At 43.7% G+C, this 19,625-nt stretch overlaps 1 protein-coding gene across 1 annotated transcript in view; it reads left to right on the top strand.

Moving 5' to 3' along the window:
• ralgapa1 (Ral GTPase activating protein catalytic subunit alpha 1) overlaps positions 1–19,625 on the top strand; it is a gene marked incomplete at its 3' end in the record, with an annotated part of 112,020 nt that overhangs the window by 7,848 nt on the left and 84,547 nt on the right. Inside the window, exons 2-8 of the mRNA XM_080783393.1 lie at positions 8,278–8,388; positions 9,614–9,663; positions 14,215–14,272; positions 16,636–16,679; positions 16,895–17,072; positions 17,693–17,808; positions 19,222–19,360. Coding sequence (XP_080639519.1) covers positions 8,278–8,388; positions 9,614–9,663; positions 14,215–14,272; positions 16,636–16,679; positions 16,895–17,072; positions 17,693–17,808; positions 19,222–19,360 — 696 coding nt within the window. The remainder of the gene's footprint in view (positions 1–8,277; positions 8,389–9,613; positions 9,664–14,214; positions 14,273–16,635; positions 16,680–16,894; positions 17,073–17,692; positions 17,809–19,221; positions 19,361–19,625) is intronic.

Genomic DNA, 19,625 nt, shown 5'->3' with positions numbered 1-19,625 from the left:
AAAATATATTGTCCCAGGGACCCCCCCCCCCCCAGAAGGAAAGATTTGAGTTAAAAAAACATTCGCTCTGATGAAATCATATAATATTCAAAGGTTTGTGCTACATTTTCACGATTTTTCAAAAAATAGCAGATCTACAAGCTCGTAGCACGGCACTCAGTGCCGCGCTATGAGCTTGTAGATCTGCTATTTCTCAATAGCTAATGTATAACATAATGAATGCTTTAACCCATTTAGGCCTGAGGCCAATTCTAAAAACGCCTCTAAATCCTGACCTGAAGGTTTCTGGAAAAAATTCAAATATTTATATAGCAGAATCAAAATGTTTACATTTTTTGAATACTGTACATACTGTACACAGAACCCAAATATGGGTTCCCGGTCTGAGTGGGTAAAACACCAAAAGGGTCTCCCGACCTTCCAGAAGGGGCTAAAATAAAACAACGGTCTAAATGTCCGAGCTGCTCCAGTGACCTCTCCTTCAGTGATTATGTCTTTTTGGGAGACATTGGACAGACATATTACTACTATTACTGTCTCGAAGCCCAAGGATTTGTATTAAAACTCTTTGATACATACAGTACAGTACAGTAGAGCCATGCAGGCTATTGAGCAGTGTTGTTTTCGTCGACTAAAACATAAGACGAAAACTGTTTGTCGACTACCTTTTTTCACTGAGGAAAACTGAATGGAAACTGAATGAAAACTAAGCTATGATGACTAAAACGAAGACTAAATATATTGACAATTTCGTCAACAAATAAAAACTAGACTAAAATGTTAGGAAGGGACTCTAGTGGACGAGAGATCCAGTATAAGTCATTTTACACTTCATGGTTGCATGCTGAAAATAGCCGATCTACTCTCCAAGCTCACAACGTGTCACACTGCGTTGTGAGCTTGTAGATCGGCTATTTTCAGCAAGTGTATACATTTTAGTCGACTGAATCAACTGTAGATTTAGTCGACTCAAAGTTATGATATTTAGTCGACTGAAACTAGACATTCCAGGTGACTAAAATGTGACTAAAACTAAGAACAGTGCCATTGAGTTAAACCTTGGCTCTAGTGCTGCTTTGAAACCCAGATGGATAAACAGCCCTGGCTGTGGTTTTAAAGTAGGCTTCGGTTCGGCTCCATTCTGAAGTCACTACTCTGTCCCGGGGGTTCCCAAACTGTGGTGCGTGGACCCCTTGTGGTGCGCAGAAGCCTTCTAGGGGGTGTGTGACATGAAAAGGGTAATGGCGGTTTCATGGTGTTATTTAACACAAACGGCTAAATCCAGTAAACCACTGCTGTAGGGAGATGTATGGAGTACACAGCAGCAGCTGCATGTCTCTCAGGGCAGTGACTTTCTGTGATTCATTTGCCATAATCATCATATAAAATAGATCATTTTTGGCCAAATACAAGGAGACGGAGCGTTTGGGCGTGTGTCAGATAGGTCAGGAGGTAACTGGGCGTGTGTCAGATAGGTCAGGAGGTAACTGGGCATGTGTCAGATAGGTCAGGAGGTAACTGGGCGTGTGTCAGATAGGTCAGGAGGTAACTGGGGGTGCTCGGCCCAAAAAGTTTGGAGACCGCGGGTATGCGTGTGACATCATCGTACCTGGAAGTTATGCGGGAACGCCCACTGAGTGGCAAAAAACTACTTTCTGGCCTCGACAGCCCGTTCATCCACACAGAAAAGTCCTGTCTGATTGCATTAAACAATGTTAAACTCACCAACATTAAAGTCCTGTCTGATTTGCATTAAACAATGTGAAACTCACCAACATTAAAGTCCTGTCTGATTGCATTAAACAATGTTAAACTCACCAACATTAAAGTCCTGTCTGATTGCATTAAACAATGTTAAACTCACCAACATTAAAGTCCTGTCTGATTGCATTAAACAATGTGAAACTCACCAACATTAAAGTCCTGTCTGATTTGCATTAAACAATGTTAAACTCACCAACATTAAAGTCCTGTCTGATTGCATTAAACAATGTTAAACTCACCAACATTAAAGTCCTGTCTGATTGCATTAAACAATGTTAAACTCACCAACATTAAAGTCCTGTCTGATTGCATTAAACAATGTTAAACTCACCAACATTAAAGTCCTGTCTGATTGCATTAAACAATGTGAAACTCACCAACATTAAAGTCCTGTCTGATTTGCATTAAACAATGTTAAACTCACCAACATTAAAGTCCTGTCTGATTGCATTAAACAATGTTAAACTCACCAACATTAAAGTCCTGTCTGATTGCATTAAACAATGTTAAACTCACCAACATTAAAGTCCTGTCTGATTGCATTAAACAATGTTAAACTCACCAACATTAAAGTCCTGTCTGATTTGCATTTAACAATGTTAAACTCACCAACATTAAAGTCCTGTCTGATTTGCATTAAACAATGTTAAACTCACCAACATTGCAGCATGTACGAAAAGCTTGAATTATCCTCTTTCTATCTGCAAAGTTTTTTGTTTCATAAAAATCCACCATAGAAACGTTATGATGAGCTAGTACTTTCTGTCAAGAAATGCCCTGCATTTGATTATTTTTCTAAGTGTCAGAGTTTGGAAGTGCTTGTTTTCAATAACACAACATTGTGCTGCCTCCTGCATCATGTGACATTTTGGAAACAGGTGGTACGGCAGGACGGTGGAGTGTAGGGCTGTCAGTTCACCTCTATAATCCAATTCGAATTTCATTGCTTAATTATTTGTAATTTTCGAATATATTCGAATATTTACATTGTATTTTAGCTCATATTTAGCCTATAATAATACACAGAATAACAAGGTTTTGACGATGCACGTTCTGTCCACTAGAGGGCCCCCCCTTCCAAACGACAAAGCAGTACTTTTAGAACATGTAATAATGGTTTTCGGCACAAAATAGCGTTTAAACTGTTGTTTTATTGAGCACAGTGCACTCAGCACGGTAAGATTGTTGTCTGTCTATAGTGCAAATGCATTTTACAGTGAACGTTGTATACTTCTGATACAGTATAGTCTGAGTAGTGAGTAGGCTAGTCAGGAATCATGAACTTTTTCTTTTTTCTTTTTAAACGGAATGCTGTCACGATGAACAGGCCATCATTAGTAAATAGCAATGAAGATATATAGAGATGCCTATATTTTGCGCTAAAGTAATTGTTGAATAACACATAAATGTAGGTTTTAACGCTAGAATGGCATTGTAGTGGACTATAGTGAGAGGCGAGCTTGTCTTTCCTTCATTGCGGGACTGCAGGACTAGTCTGGAGATATAGTCGTGGATGATCAGCTTCAGACAGTCAGTGTTTTGGTTCGTACCTGGAGTTTTGCATTATCTCCGCTGTGCACAGCAGCACAGGGGAACTGTCTTTAATATATCCATGGTCGTTTTCAGTTGCTTTCCATGTGCAACATAAAAGTAGCCTACCATGTGTTTGTTTTGGTAATAGCCTACTGCAGGCGCAGCCATGCTGATTCACGTAATCGCGTAGGACAAAATGAAACCAGCCGGACCAACGTTAATGGTTTAATGCACGTAGGACCCGCATTTTCAAACTGTCCACAATATGCGACAGACTCGACGGTACTAATAAAACATGCGAGTGATTCTTCTTAGTTGCAGCGCGCTGTGCGACTGCGTGTGTGCATGCGTGCAGAGGAGGGAGGAGGTGACGAGGCGCGCGTGTGACCGTGTGTGCGTGCGTGCAGATGGGAGATTTCACAGCGGTAGATTCGTTACTCAATACATTTAGTGAGCGGATAAAATAACATAAAACAAAATAAAAATATTAAATAGAATTAATAAATGATAAAAGCTTCATTCGAATGGCAATTTTAGCTTTCGAATATATATATATTTTTTAATATTCGAATTTCTTTCATATTATGAAATTCGTTCTGACAGCCCTAGTGGAGTGATTTACAACGAGCGCTTCCAAACTCCAACACTCCATCCATGCTGCTCAATGTTGTGCCACTTTGTCTAGATGAGGGGGGCGTGTGTGAATGAAAAAGTGAATGAGTTTGGTCCACTCCAAACATTGGCTTTAACAGCCGCCCCCGAATGGTGTGGAATAATAAAAACAGTATGCTACTGTAGTACTGACTGACAAGATTGCATTGTGGAGTTTAAACTACGGGTTGGATTGGCGTGGAGTTTAAACTACGGGTTGGATTGGTGTGGAGTTTAAACTACGGGTTGGATTGGTGTGGAGTTTAAACTACGGGTTGGATTGGTGTGGAGTTTAAACTACGGGTTGGATTGGTGTGGAGTTTAAACTACGGGTTGGATTGGCGTGGAGTTTAAACTACGGGTTGGATTGGTGTGGAGTTTAAACTACGGGTTGGATTGGTGTGGAGTTTAAACTACGGGTTGGATTGGTGTGGAGTTTAAACTACGGGTTGGATTGGTGTGGAGTTTAAACTACGGGTTGGATTGGTGTGGAGTTTAAACTACGGGTTGGATTGGTGTGGAGTTTAAACTACGGGTTGGATTGGCGTGGAGTTTAAACTACGGGTTGGATTGGTGTGGAGTTTAAACTACGGGTTGGATTGGTGTGGAGTTTAAACTACGGGTTGGATTGGTGTGGAGTTTAAACTACGGGTTGGATTGGTGTGGAGGTTAAACTACGGGTTGGATTGGTGTGGAGTTTAAACTACGGGTTGGATTGGCGTGGAGTTTAAACTACGGGTTGGATTGACGTGGAGTTTAAACTACGGGTTGGATTGGCGTGGAGTTTAAACTACGGGTTGGATTGGTGTGGAGTTTAAACTACGGGTTGGATTGGCGTGGAGTTTAAACTACGGGTTGGATTGGCATGGAGTTTAAACTACGGGTTGGATTGGTGTGGAGTTTAAACTACGGGTTGGATTGGCGTGGAGTTTAAACTACGGGTTGGATTGGTGTGGAGTTTAAACTACGGGTTGGATTGGTGTGGAGTTTAAACTACGGGTTGGATTGGCATGGAGTTTAAACTACGGGTTGGATTGGTGTGGAGTTTAAACTACGGGTTGGATTGGCGTGGAGTTTAAACTACGGGTTGGATTGGTGTGGAGTTTAAACTACGGGTTGGATTGGTGTGGAGTTTAAACTACGGGTTGGATTGGCGTGGAGTTTAAACTACGGGTTGGATTGGTGTGGAGTTTAAACTACGGGTTGGATTGGCGTGGAGTTTAAACTACGGGTTGGATTGGTGTGGAGTTTAAACTACGGGTTGGATTGGTGTGGAGTTTAAACTACGGGTTGGATTGGTGTGGAGTTTAAACTACGGGTTGGATTGGCGTGGAGTTTAAACTACGGGTTGGATTGGCGTGGAGTTTAAACTACGGGTTGGATTGGCGTGGAGTTTAAACTACGGGTTGGATTGGCGTGGAGTTTAAACTACGGGTTGGATTGGTGTGGAGTTTAAACTACGGGTTGGATTGGTGTGGAGTTTAAACTACGGGTTGGATTGGTGTGGAGTTTAAACTACGGGTTGGATTGGTGTGGAGTTTAAACTACGGGTTGGATTGGTGTGGAGTTTAAACTACGGGTTGGATTGGTGTGGAGTTTAAACTACGGGTTGGATTGGTGTGGAGTTTAAACTACGGGTTGGATTGGTGTGGAGTTTAAACTACGGGTTGGATTGGTGTGGAGTTTAAACTACGGGTTGGATTGGTGTGGAGTTTAAACTACGGGTTGGATTGGTGTGGAGGTTAAACTACGGGTTGGATTGGTGTGGAGTTTAAACTACGGGTTGGATTGGTGTGGAGTTTAAACTACGGGTTGGATTGGCGTGGAGTTTAAACTACGGGTTGGATTGGCGTGGAGTTTAAACTATGGGTTGGATTGACGTGGAGTTTAAACTACGGGTTGGATTGGCATGGAGTTTAAACTACGGGTTGGATTGGTGTGGAGTTTAAACTACGGGTTGGATTGGTGTGGAGTTTAAACTACGGGTTGGATTGGTGTGGAGTTTAAACTACGGGTTGGATTGGTGTGGAGGTTAAACTACGGGTTGGATTGGTGTGGAGTTTAAACTACGGGTTGGATTGGTGTGGAGTTTAAACTACGGGTTGGATTGGCGTGGAGTTTAAACTACGGGTTGGATTGGTGTGGAGGTTAAACTACGGGTTGGATTGGCATGGAGTTTAAACTACGGGTTGGATTGGCATGGAGTTTAAACTACGGGTTGGATTGGCGTGGAGTTTAAACTACGGGTTGGATTGGTGTGGAGTTTAAACTACGGGTTGGATTGGTGTGGAGTTTAAACTACGGGTTGGATTGGTGTGGAGGTTAAACTACGGGTTGGATTGGTGTGGAGTTTAAACTACGGGTTGGATTGGTGTGGAGTTTAAACTACGGGTTGGATTGGTGTGGAGTTTAAACTACGGGTTGGATTGGCATGGAGTTTAAACTACGGGTTGGATTGGTGTGGAGTTTAAACTACGGGTTGGATTGGTGTGGAGGTTAAACTACGGGTTGGATTGGTGTGGAGTTTAAACTACGGGTTGGATTGGTGTGGAGTTTAAACTACGGGTTGGATTGGCGTGGAGTTTAAACTACGGGTTGGATTGGTGTGGAGTTTAAACTACGGGTTGGATTGGTGTGGAGTTTAAACTACGGGTTGGATTGGTGTGGAGTTTAAACTACGGGTTGGATTGGTGTGGAGTTTAAACTATGGGTTGGATTGGCGTGGAGTTTAAACTACGGGTTGGATTGGTGTGGAGTTTAAACTACGGGTTGGATTGGTGTGGAGTTTAAACTACGGGTTGGATTGGTGTGGAGTTTAAACTACGGGTTGGATTGGTGTGGAGTTTAAACTACGGGTTGGATTGGTGTGGAGGTTCCGGTGCCCCCTTTGTGCTCCATAGAGAATGAAATTATGTTGATTGACGTCTCTCTGGTCGTTCTTCTAAAAAGCCTAACGTCAGCTAGTGAAGTTTTGTTTTGTTTTAGTTGTCTGTCCTGAAGGAGAGACTCGGAGTTACAGACGATGATATTCTGATAACTGCTTAGTTATAGGGTCTTGAACCGTAGCTTAGTTATAGGGCCTTGAACCGTAGCTTAGTTATAGGGTCTTGAACCGTAGCTTAGTTATAGGGCCTTGAACCGTAGCTTAGTTATAGGGTCTTGAACCGTAGCTTAGTTATAGGGTCTTGAACCGTAGCTTAGTTATAGGGCCTTGAACCGTAGCTTAGTTATAGGGCCTTGAACCGTAGCTTAGTTATAGGGCCTTGAACCGTAGCTTAGTTATAGGGCCTTGAACCGTAGCTTGCTGCCGTGCCATGCGACTATTTTGAAACGCCCTTGAATGATTTTCTCAGGGGCTGAAAGTCAGATAACATAACATGCCTTTAACTGTCATCAAGGCTATATACCCATGTCGGATTTGTTTACACAGGGCTGTGCTAAAACCAGCAACGATACACAGGCCATGATGATACTCAAGGTGAAGTAGAAGAACCAGCTGTTAAACTATATGATCGTAGGGAATAGGGATGCACAGAATAGACATTTGTAATCTGATATCTGATGGTATCAATATCAATTCCAATATCAATTCCAATAGAGCGTCGCAGTCCCTCCCCCTTTCAGAACGACGAGTGGCCCAGGAAATGAAATGCAATGCATTTCTCCCATAGGATTTTCTTTAAGTATTTATTTAAAGACGGTTACGCCGCGGACAAATTAAGCCAACTCGGATCGTGACAAATCATGACAATGAACACAATGTTTTGGGGCCGATCAAATAATTTATAAGAAGAAAAACAAACCAAATAGTGTTGTCTCCTGACTTTAATTTCTTCTTTCTAATGATTTGATCGGCCCCAAAATATTGTGTTCATTCTCATGATTTGTCACGATCCGAGTTGGCTTTGTCCGCGGCGTAACCAGCCCTCCAGTAGAAGGTGGAGTTGTTAGGACCTGCATATCAGGACATGTTCTTCAGCTGCTGCTGGTGCTTCTGTATTTCTGCGGTGTAGGCCTTGTGTAATCTCTCTGTCTCTGTCTCTGTCTCTGTCTCTGTCTCTGTCTCTGTCTCTGTCTCTGTCTCTGTCTCTCTCTCTCTCTCTCTCTCTCTCTGTCTCTGTCTCTGTCTCTGTCTCTGTCTCTGTCTCTGTCTCTGTCTCTGTCTCTGTCTCTGTCTCTGTCTCTGTCTCTGTCTCTGTCTCTCTCTCTCTCTCTCTCTCTCTCTCTCTCTCTCTCTCTCTGTCTCTGTCTCTGTCTCTGTCTCTGTCTCTCTCTCTCTCTCTGTCTCTGTCTCTGTCTCTGTCTCTCTCTCTCTCTCTCTCTCTCCAGAGAATGCAGAGTCATCGGAGCTGAAGCAGTTCTTCGATCAGAACTACTCTCACATCTACTACGTGTTCTTTGAGAACTTTGTCACCATCGAGGTCAGCCTCAAGCAGAAAGGTACGTGGGGTCAGGGGTCAGAGGTCAGGTTGAGGTCGGCCTCAAGCAGAAGGGTACGTGGGGTCAGGGGTCAGAGGTCAGGTTGAGGTCAGCCTCAAGCAGAAGGGTACGTGGGGTCAGGGGTCAGAGGTCAGGTTGAGGTCAGCCTCAAGCAGAACGGTACGTGGGGTCAGGGGTCGACGAGGCTCAGTCAGAAGTATAAAGGAGCGCCAGAATTATATGTAGATTTGAGTTAAAAAAAACGTTCGCTCTGAAATATCTGAATATATATTGAAAGATTTGCACCACATTTTCAACATTTTTCAAAAATAGCAGATCTACAAGCTCGTAGCGCGGCACCGAGTGCCGCGCTACGAGCTTGTAGATCTGCTATTTTTCAATAGCTAAAGTACAACATGATGCTTATAACACCAAAAGGGGTTCCCGCCCCAAAACGGGTTAACCCAGTTAACTTAGGACTGAGACCAGGTCACCAGACTCCACAACATGTCGTCTAAATCATTAGTTTATTCTGAAAAAAAATCAATGTATGTGGTTCTCAAACTATTGAACGTCAAGGACCCCCAGAATTATTATGTATTTGGCCGCCGACCCCCATCTGAAAACACGTTGTTTCAGGGACGTCCCAAAAGCAAAGATTTGAGTTAAAAACGTCCACTGTGAAAGAATATATATTCAAAGATCTGCACCACATTTTCAACATTTTCCAAAAATAGCAGACCTACAAGCTCGTAGCGTGGCACAGCTTGTAGATCTTGTATTTGGCCGCCGACCCCCCGAAGCAAAGATTTGAGTTAAAAACGTTCACTCTGAAATAATATATATTCAAAGATTTGCGCCACATTTTCACATTTTCTTCTAAAATATCAGACCTACCAGACCTACAGCAGATCTGCAAGCTCGTAACGCGGCACCGAGTGCCGCGTTACGAGCTCTGCAGATCTGCTGTTTTTCAACAGCTAAAGTTTAACATAATGCTTATAACACCAAAAGGGGAACATTCTCCATCTGTGGTGCTTTGAGGAAAAGGAGGTTCTCAGAATAACTTTATTTACATCGTCAACGAGGCTCGTTAACGTCAGGCAGGTTCACGACTTAATACACTTTAGTGAGCGTGATAAAAGACAGGAGCTGTATTTGATTCAGTGTGTGTGTGTGTGTGTGTGTGTGTGTGTGTGTGTGTGTGCGTGTGCGTGCGTGCGTGCGTGCGTGTGTGCATTTTCAGGACATAAGTCACAGAGGGAGGAGCTGGACTCAATCCTCTTCATCTTCGAGGTAAAACGACTGCTAAAATATTATTAATATGAATTGAAATGAAATTGAAATGAATGAAATTATTAATATGAATCGATATTGTTATTATCACACACACGCCTGGTCACAACGTAAGGCAGAGAAGCATGAAGTAAAGCCTGGTCACAACGTAAGGCAGAGAAGCATGAAGTAAAGCCTGGTCACAACGTAAGGCAGAGAAGCATAAAGTAAAGCCTGGTCACAACGTAAGGCAGAGAAGCATAAAGTAAAGCCTGGTCACAACGTAAGACAGAGAAGCATAAAGTAAAGCCTGGTCACAACGTAAGGCAGAGAAGCATAAAGTAAAGCCTCGTTAAACATGTTAATGATGAATTGTTGGATGTCTTCAAATGGTTTCAATTGAATAAGCTTACCCTCAATATAAAAAAATGCAACTTCATGATTTTTAGTAATATAAACAAAACATTTCCCAAAGAAAAACCTAGAATTTTAATCAATGGCTCTGAAATTTGCCAGGTTCCCCAAACTAAATTCTTGGGTGTCATTATAGACGAACATTTAAATTGGAAACAACATATTGATGCTGTATGTATGAAGTCTATGAAGATGCTTGGTATATTGAGAAAAATCTGCCCTTTTGTTCTTCCTTCATGTCATTTAACACTCTATTATAGCTTAATTTTCCCTCATATGAATTACTGTAATATTGTCTGGGCTGCTACATATTCAACACATCTCACAAAATTACTGATCATTCAAAAAAGGTTTCTCAGAATGATTTCACATTCAAATCGGTATGAGCCGTCTGCCCCGCTCTTTATTAAATACTCACTATTACCCATCGACAAAGTAAACGTTTTCCAGACCTGTTTATTTATGTTTAAATTCAAAAAATGCATACAAGACCTTCCGTCTTCTTTTCACAATTTCTTCCGGGTTACTTCGGACATTCACTCCTACCCCACAAGGCAAAGAGATCATTTTGAATTACCCTATTGTCGCACGTCCAAATATCAATCTTTCATCAAATTTAGAGGCCCTCATCTATGGAACTCCCTAGATGCCTCACTTAAATCCTCATTATCCTTACCAATATTCAAAAAACATCTTAAGAAATATCTTATTTTTTCGTCTCTGTAGATTTCATGTTTTAACCTTGATGTGTTATATTTTCTTTTGTGTATTTGTTGTTGTATTGTTTATTTCTTTTATGTTCTGTTCTTAATGAACTTTTAATCTTTTAAACCAATAACCACTTCCTTTAGGAAAGGATTCCATATAAGCCCATAGGCTTCTTCCTTTCCATGCATTATATTTTTGTTTCTTTTATATGTTATTGTCATTTATTTGTATTATATGCTAAATAAACAAACCAAACCAAAGCCTGGTCACAACGTAAGACAGAGAAGCATAAAGTAAAGCCTGGTCACAACGTCAGACAGAGAAGCATAAAGTAAAGCCTGGTCACAACGTCAGACAGAGAAGCATAAAGTAAAGCCTGGTCACAACGTAAGGCAGAGAAGCATAAAGTAAAGCCTGGTCACAACGTAAGGCAGAGAAGCATAAAGTAAAGCCTGGTCACAACGTAAGACAGAGAAGCATAAAGTAAAGCCTGGTCACAACGTCAGACAGAGAAGCATAAAGTAAAGCCTGGTCACAACGTCAGACAGAGAAGCATAAAGTAAAGCCTGGTCACAACGTCAGACAGAGAAGCATAAAGTAAAGCCTGGTCACAACGTCAGACAGAGAAGCATAAAGTAAAGCCTGGTCACAACGTAAGGCAGAGAAGCATAAAGTAAAGCCTGGTCACAACGTCAGACAGAGAAGCATAAAGTAAAGCCTGGTCACAACGTCAGACAGAGAAGCATAAAGTAAAGCCTGGTCACAACGTAAGGCAGAGAAGCATAAAGTAAAGCCTGGTCACAACGTGAGGCAGAGAAGCATAAAGTAAAGCCTGGTCACAACGTAATGCAGAGAAGCATAAAGTAAAGCCTGGTCACAACGTAAGGCAGAGAAGCATAAAGTAAAGCCTGGTCACAACGTAAGACAGAGAAGCATAAAGTAAAGCCTGGTCACAACGTAATGCAGAGAAGCATAAAGTAAAGCCTGGTCACAACGTAAGGCAGAGAAGCATAAAGTAAAGCCTGGTCACAACGTAAGGCAGAGAAGCATAAAGTAAAGCCTGGTCACAACGTAAGACAGAGCAGCATAAAGTAAAGCCTGGTCACAACGTAAGGCAGAGAAGCATAAAGTAAAGCCTGGTCACAACGTAAGGCAGAGAAGCATAAAGTAAAGCCTGGTCACAACGTAAGGCAGAGAAGCATAAAGTAAAGCCTGGTCACAACGTGAGACAGAGAAGCATAAAGTAAAGCCTGGTCACAACGTAAGGCAGAGAAGCATAAAGTAAAGCCTGGTCACAACGTGAGACAGAGAAGCATAAAGTAAAGCCTGGTCACAACGTAAGGCAGAGAAGCATAAAGTAAAGCCTGGTCACAACGTGAGACAGAGAAGCATAAAGTAAAGCCTGGTCACAACGTAAGGCAGAGAAGCATAAAGTAAAGCCTGGTCACAACGTGAGACAGAGAAGCATAAAGTAAAGCCTGGTCACAACGTAAGGCAGAGAAGCATAAAGTAAAGCCTGGTCACAACGTGAGACAGAGAAGCATAAAGTAAAGCCTGGTCACAACGTAAGGCAGAGAAGCATAAAGTAAAGCCTGGTCACAACGTAAGGCAGAGAAGCATAAAGTAAAGCCTGGTCACAACGTAAGGCAGAGAAGCATAAAGTAAAGCCTGGTCACAACGTGAGACAGAGAAGCATAAAGTAAAGCCTGGTCACAACGTAAGGCAGAGAAGCATAAAGTAAAGCCTGGTCACAACGTAAGGCAGAGAAGCATAAAGTAAAGCCTGGTCACAACGTAAGACAGAGAAGCATAAAGTAAAGCCTGGTCACAACGTAAGGCAGAGAAGCATAAAGTAAAGCCTGGTCACAACGTAAGGCAGAGAAGCATAAAGTAAAGCCTGGTCACAACGTAAGGCAGAGAAGCATAAAGTAAAGCCTGGTCACAACGTAAGGCAGAGAAGCATAAAGTAAAGCCTGGTCACAACGTAAGACAGAGAAGCATAAAGTAAAGCCTGGTCACAACGTAAGGCAGAGAAGCTATATCGGCGGACGTATCCTCCGGAACATCCGTCAGATGTATTTCCCCCGGATATGATATTTTCCCGACCAATCACAACACTTGTTTCATTCGCGGAGAATGTAAACTGATTTGTAAAAGCATCAACGTCATTTCCTTGGGAAATACTTCCGCTAAAATCCCGCAACTTCCGCTGATGGTCTTTTCAGCGTAGGTCTTGCCCAGGGTGACTTAGACCTGAGGACGATTCTACAAATGTCTTACAGTTTTCTGAAAAACCCTCATGTCATGTCAGTCGTTCTCAAACATCTTCACGTCAAGGAGCCCCCCCAGAAATATGCCCACTCCCATCTGAAAATGTGTTGTTCCAGGGCCCCCCCCCCCCCCATGAAGCAAAGATTTAATTTAAAAACATTCGCTCTGAAATAATATATATTCGAAGAGTTGCAACACATTTTGACGATTATTCAAAAATAGCAGATCTACAAGCTCGTAGTGTCAGAGGATGTCATTGGCTCCATGTCTCAGTGGTGTGGTTGTTGTCAGCGGTCGGTACTATACAGCGCCGACTGGCACTGACCTGACCTCACACAACACTTGTGTGTGTGTGCACACACACACACACACACACACACACGCACACACGCACGCACGCACGTGCGCGCGTGCGTGCGTGTGTGTATTAGAGTCGCTTTAAATTGTATCGTGTCGTACGCTGGTGCGAAAATAGCCCATCCGCTGGCTCAAGCTCACATGCACGTGTGTGTGTGTGTGTGTGTGTGTGTGTGTGTGTGTGTGTGTGTGTGTGTGTCTCTGCCCCTCCCCACCCAGCTGAACAGTGACCAGTCAGTCTCCACTCCACACTAAGAGCAGAGCTATTTCTTTCCAATCTCAGCAGACAGAAGGACAGTGTTCCTGATATAAACCAGTGTCCGGCATCTTATTTCTAAACCCGCCGCATGGAGACGATCATAAAATACTAACACTTGGGGATCTGAAAAAGGCCCAAAGTATTCTACTCATTTCCATCCATACCAAAAGACGCTCTCCTCAGTCTCCTGCCATTGCTCTTGACCAGTGCACGCACTCATTTTTTAAAGTTATCTTTCAGGATTTATTTTTAATAAGAGTGTGGTGCAACGACCCCCAGAATTATCTGTAATTGGCCGCCGACCCCCATCTGATAATATGTTGTTCCAGGGACCCCCACCCAGAAGCAAAGATTTGAGTTAAAAACGTTCGCCACATTTTCACAATTAAAAAACAATAATTGCAGATCTACAAGCTCGTAGCTTGTAGATCTGCTATTTTTCAATAGCTAAAGTACAACATAATGCTTAAAACACCAACCTTTTAATGTATATTAAAAGATTTGCACACATTTTCACGCTTTTTCAAAAAGATCTGATCTACGAACTGCGTTTTCCTCCCACAGAAAATCCTCCAGCTCCTTCCAGAGAGGATCCAGAGCCGATGGCAGTTCCACAGCATCGGTACCGCATTCTACACACACACGCATGGACAATATATACACACACACACGCATGGACAATATATACACACACACACACGCATGGACAATATATACACACACACACACACACACACACACACACGCATGGACAATATACACACACACACACACACATGGACAATATACACACACACACACACACACACATGGACAATACACACACACACACACACACACACACACACACACACACATGGACAATATATACACACATGCATGGACAATATACACACACACACACACACACACGCATGCACGACACCACTACTATACCAAGATAGACACACATCATACACACGCCAAGACCCAGCCCGGATGCCTTATTGGTTGAAATCATTTAAGTGGCATCCACACGCACGCACACGCACCCGTGCGCACACACACATTCCCTCTCTCTACGGAACATGTTTCATATCTTCCATCTCATACCTGCGTCCGTCACAGTATCCTGCAGTAACATCAGGTTGGGCCAGTTTGAGACGCCACGCTACGACACTCAGACCGCCTTGGACTACAATCTGTAACGTAAATGATCCTCCCTGGATCACATTCAGTCTTATAATAACTCCTTGATAAGCAGTGATGGAAATAGGTTGTCACTGTAACCACCAGGGGGTGCTATTTTAGATCAGATTAGATTGACACTAGTCTGGCGTTACCAGACTACAGTCTGGAGCAACAGAAGAGCTATCATGAGTAAAATATAAATGCTTCCTTTGTACAGTCTGGAGCAACGGAAGAGCTGTCATGAGTAAAATATAAATGCTTCCGTCGTACAGTCTGGAGCAACGGAAGAGCTGTCATGAGTAAAATATAAATGCTTCCGTCGTACAGTCTGGAGCAACGGAAGCTCTGATCATGAGTAAAATATAAATGCTTCCGTCGTACAGTCTGGAGCAACGGAAGCTCTGATCATGAGTAAAATATAAATGCTTCCGTCGTACAGTCTGGAGCAACGGAAGCTCTGATCATGAGTCAAATATAAATGCTTCCGTCATACAGTCTGGAGCAACGGAAGCTCTGATCATGAGTAAAATATAAATGCTTCCGTCTCTGATCATGAGTAAAATATAAATGCTTCCGTCGTACAGTCTGGAGCAACGGAAGCTCTGATCATGAGAAAAATATTAATGCTTCCGTCGTACAGTCTGGAGCAACGGAAGCTCTGATCATGAGTAGAACATAAATGCTTCCGTCGTACAGTCTGGAGCAACGGAAGCTCTGATTATGAGTTAAAATATAAATGCTTCCGTCGTACAGTCTGGAGCAACGGAAGCTCTGATTCATGAGTAAAATATAAATGCTTCCGTCATACAGTCTGGAGCAACGGAAGCTCTGATTCATGAGTAAAATATAAATGCTTCCGTCATACAGTCTGGAGCAACGGAAGCTCTGATCACGAGTAAAATATAAATGCTTCCGTCATACAGTCTGGAGCAACGGAAGCTCTGATCATGAGTCAAATATAAATGCTTCCGTCGTACAGTCTGGAGCAACGGAAGCTCTGATTATGAGTAAAATATAAATGCTTCCGTCGTACAGTCTGGAGCAACGGAAGCTCTGATCATGAGTCAAATATAAATGCTTCCGTCGTACAGTCTGGAGCAACGGAAGCTCTGATCATGAGTCAAATATAAATGCTTCCGTCGTACAGTCTGGAGCAACGGAAGCTCTGATCACGAGTAAAATATAAATGCTTCCGTCGTACAGTCTGGAGCAACGGAAGCTCTGATCATGAGTAAAATATAAATGCTTCCTGTCGTACAGTCTGAAGCAACGGAAGCTCTGATCACGAGTAAAATATAAATGCTTCCGTCGTACAGTCTGGAGCAACGGAAGCTCTGATCATGAGTAAAATATAAATGCTTCCGTCGTACAGTCTGGAGCAACGGAAGCTCTGATCATGAGTAAAATATAAATGCTTCCGTCGTACAGTCTGGAGCAACGGAAGCTCTGATCATGAGTAAAATATAAATGCTTCCGTCGTACAGTCTGGAGCAACGGAAGCTCTGATCATGAGTAAAATATAAATGCTTCCGTCGTACAGTCTGGAGCAACGGAAGCTCTGATCATGAGTAAAATATAAATGCTTCCGTCGTACAGTCTGGAGCAACAGACTGTATGAGTCTAATGGTGCGTCCAGGAGGGCAGATGTTAGAGATGCAGTCTAATGGTGCGTTCAGGAGGGCAGATGTTAGAGATGCAGTCTAATGGTGCGTTCAGGAGGGCAGATGTTAGAGATGCAGTCTAATGGTGCGTTCAGGAGGGCAGATGTTAGAGACGTTCTACCATTCATTGTCTGCATTGTCTCCTTTCTCCCAGGGCTGATTCTCAAGAAGCTGCTGCACACTGGCAACTCTCTGAAGGTACTGACCATTATGCTTATTATCTGATCATACCTGGCAACTCTCTGAAGGTACTGACCACATTATGCTTATTATCTGATCATACCTGGCAACTCTCTGAAGGTACTGATCATTATGCTTATTATCTGATCGTACCTGGCAATTCTCTGAAGGTACTGACCATTGTTATGCTCCTCCCCTCTCCTCCCCTCCTCCCCCCCCCCCCCCCCCCCCAGATCCGCCGTGAGGGCGTCCGTCTGTTCCTGCTGTGGATGCAGGCGCTGCAGAGCAACGCGGAGCGCGAGCAGCTCTGCATGTTCGCCTGCCTGATCCCCGGCTTCCCCGCCCCGCTGTGCCACGGGACGCCCCGCACGCTGGACACGCTGGTCAACCCTCCTCTCACCCTGACCGACAGTAAGTAGCCTTACACCACCCTGGACACGCTGGTCAACCCTCCTCTCACCCTGACCGACAGTAAGTAGCCTTACACCACCCTGGACACGCTGGTCAACCCGCCGCTCACCCTGACCGACAGTGAGTACCGTTTAACACTTAAGGCCTATTCATAATCTGGATTTTCGGTGTTGAGGTGACCACCGCTCCGGTGGTGAGCTGACCACCGGAGCTGAAATAACGTTGAGCGGTGGTGAGTAGAAACAGAGAGAAGGAAGGGCTGGAGCGGTGGCGGTGGTTTGCTCTTCACCGCGGCTCAGTGACGTCATGTTGTAGTTCGGTGGTCACCTCAGTGATGTCATGTTGTAGTTCGGTGGTCACCTAACCACCGAAAATCTAGACTATGTATGAGCCTTCAGACCGCTAGCATCTATTGACAAATTATTCACGCCAGTTGAGCTCTAGGTGGCAGCCGGGCAAACACCGTATTTTAAAAGTTCCTTTTTAAAGTTCTAAAGTTCCCAGTTCCTCCTGGCACCAGGAACAGCTATAGCGGTATAGAGATGGAGTTAAACGGATGCAGAGATTTTTTTGTGGAACGTTTTGCAACCAACCAAATGCATTTCACCTTCCACCTCCAGCCCAGGTGACCCCAGAAGAGATCACTCCGCTGGTTCCTCCGCAGTCTGGAGACAAGAACCAGGAAGACCTGACGGCCTACTTCCTGGAAGCGCTGCTGAAATACATGGTAAACCAGGTATCAGCCTTGACCCCTTACTAACACTGAGAGCATGGTGAAATACATGGTAAACCAGGTACCAGCCTTGACCCCTTACTAACACTGAGAGCATGGTGAAATACATGGTAAACCAGGTATCACCCTTACTAACACTGAGAGCATGGTGAAATACATGGTAAACCAGGTACCAGCCTTGACCCCTTACTAACACTGAGAGCATGGTGAAATACATGGTGAACCAGGTATCAGCCTTGACCCCTTACTAGCACTGAGAGCATGGTGAAATACATGGTAAACCAGGTACCAGCCTTGACCCCTTACTAGCACTGAGAGCATGGTGAAATACATGGTGAACCAGGTATCAGCCTTACTAACACTGAGAGCATGGTGAAATACATGGTACACCAGGTATCACCCTTACTAACACTGAGAGCATGGTGAAATACATGGTGAACCAGGTATCACCCTTACTAACACTGAGAGCATGGTGAAATACATGGTGAACCAGGTATCACCCTTACTAACACTGAGAGCATGGTGAAATACATGGTGAACCAGGTATCACCCTTACTAACACTGAGAGCATGGTGAAATACATGGTAAACCAGGTATCAGCCTTACTAACACTGAGAGCATGGTGAAATACATGGTAAACCAGGTATCAGCCTTACTAACACTGAGAGCATGGTGAAATACATGGTGAACCAGGTATCAGCCTTGACCCCTTACTAACACTGAGAGCATGGTGAAATACATGGTAAACCAGGTATCAGCCTTGACCCCTTACTAACACTGAGAGCATGGTGAAACACATGGTAAACCAGGTATCACCCTTACTAACACTGAGAGCATGGTGAAATACATGGTGAACCAGGTATCACCCTTACTAACACTGAGAGCATGGTGAAATACATGGTGAACCAGGTATCACACCTGTGTGAAGTGAGGGGCAGACGTCGTACATCATCCATTCATTGTCAATGGGAATTTGTGTGGGACAAAATTACCGATTTGCGCAACTTGGCAAACTTTAAACACTGATTCTATAGTGCAGTGGTTCTCAACCAGTGGTCCGGGGACCGCCAGGCGGTCCTTGAGGGGGTTCCAGGTGGTCCCTCTAGCTAAATGACGCAGAGTTGATAACCAAATGGACCCTTATTAGATCTTTAAAGTATTGTTAGACATCTGCAGTATTTAATTCACCAGAAGTCACAAATAGAGAAACGTGGAATAATTGTTATTTTTGATCAAAGTTCGCCTGTTGTCTCTCCTAATGGCAGCAACGAAACAACAGCTCTCTTCTTCTCTTGCCTCTGCATTGTGTGAGTATTGCTTTGTTATAACACAAGCCTGTGTGTGTGTGTGTGTGTGCGTGTGTGTGCGTGTGTGTGCGTGTGTGTGTGTGTGTGTGTGTGTGTGCGCGTGCACCAGGCCAAGTCTCTGGAGTGGCGCTGCAAGGAAAACCACGAACGCGGCTTCAACTTCCTCTTTGGTCACTTCAGGAAGTTCTACCTTCCGCACATCTTCCCTAACTTCTCCATGGAGACCAGCCTCTACCAACCCATACTTGGTTAGTTAAATGCGTTGTGACTGACCGACTAAACCTTTCCTCCTAGACGTTCCTCCCATGAGGTCCAGGCTCTACTGACTTAAGCAATATTACACGAGAGGGTGTGGGTTAACGTGATTATTGCCACGACAGTGATGCGGTCAGGAACGAGACATAGTCGAGTTCCGCAAGCATCACTAAAGTGGCAATAATCACGTTAACCCACACCCTCAACAATTCTACCACAGTTACCCTTAAAACTAAGAAAATCGCTGAAAGAATATAT

Source organism: Protomyctophum bolini, assembly GCF_963924005.1.
Source record: "Protomyctophum bolini genome assembly, chromosome: 15".
Taxonomy (NCBI): Eukaryota; Metazoa; Chordata; class Actinopteri; order Myctophiformes; family Myctophidae; genus Protomyctophum; species Protomyctophum bolini.
This window is presented reverse-complemented; position numbering and strand designations above follow the sequence as displayed.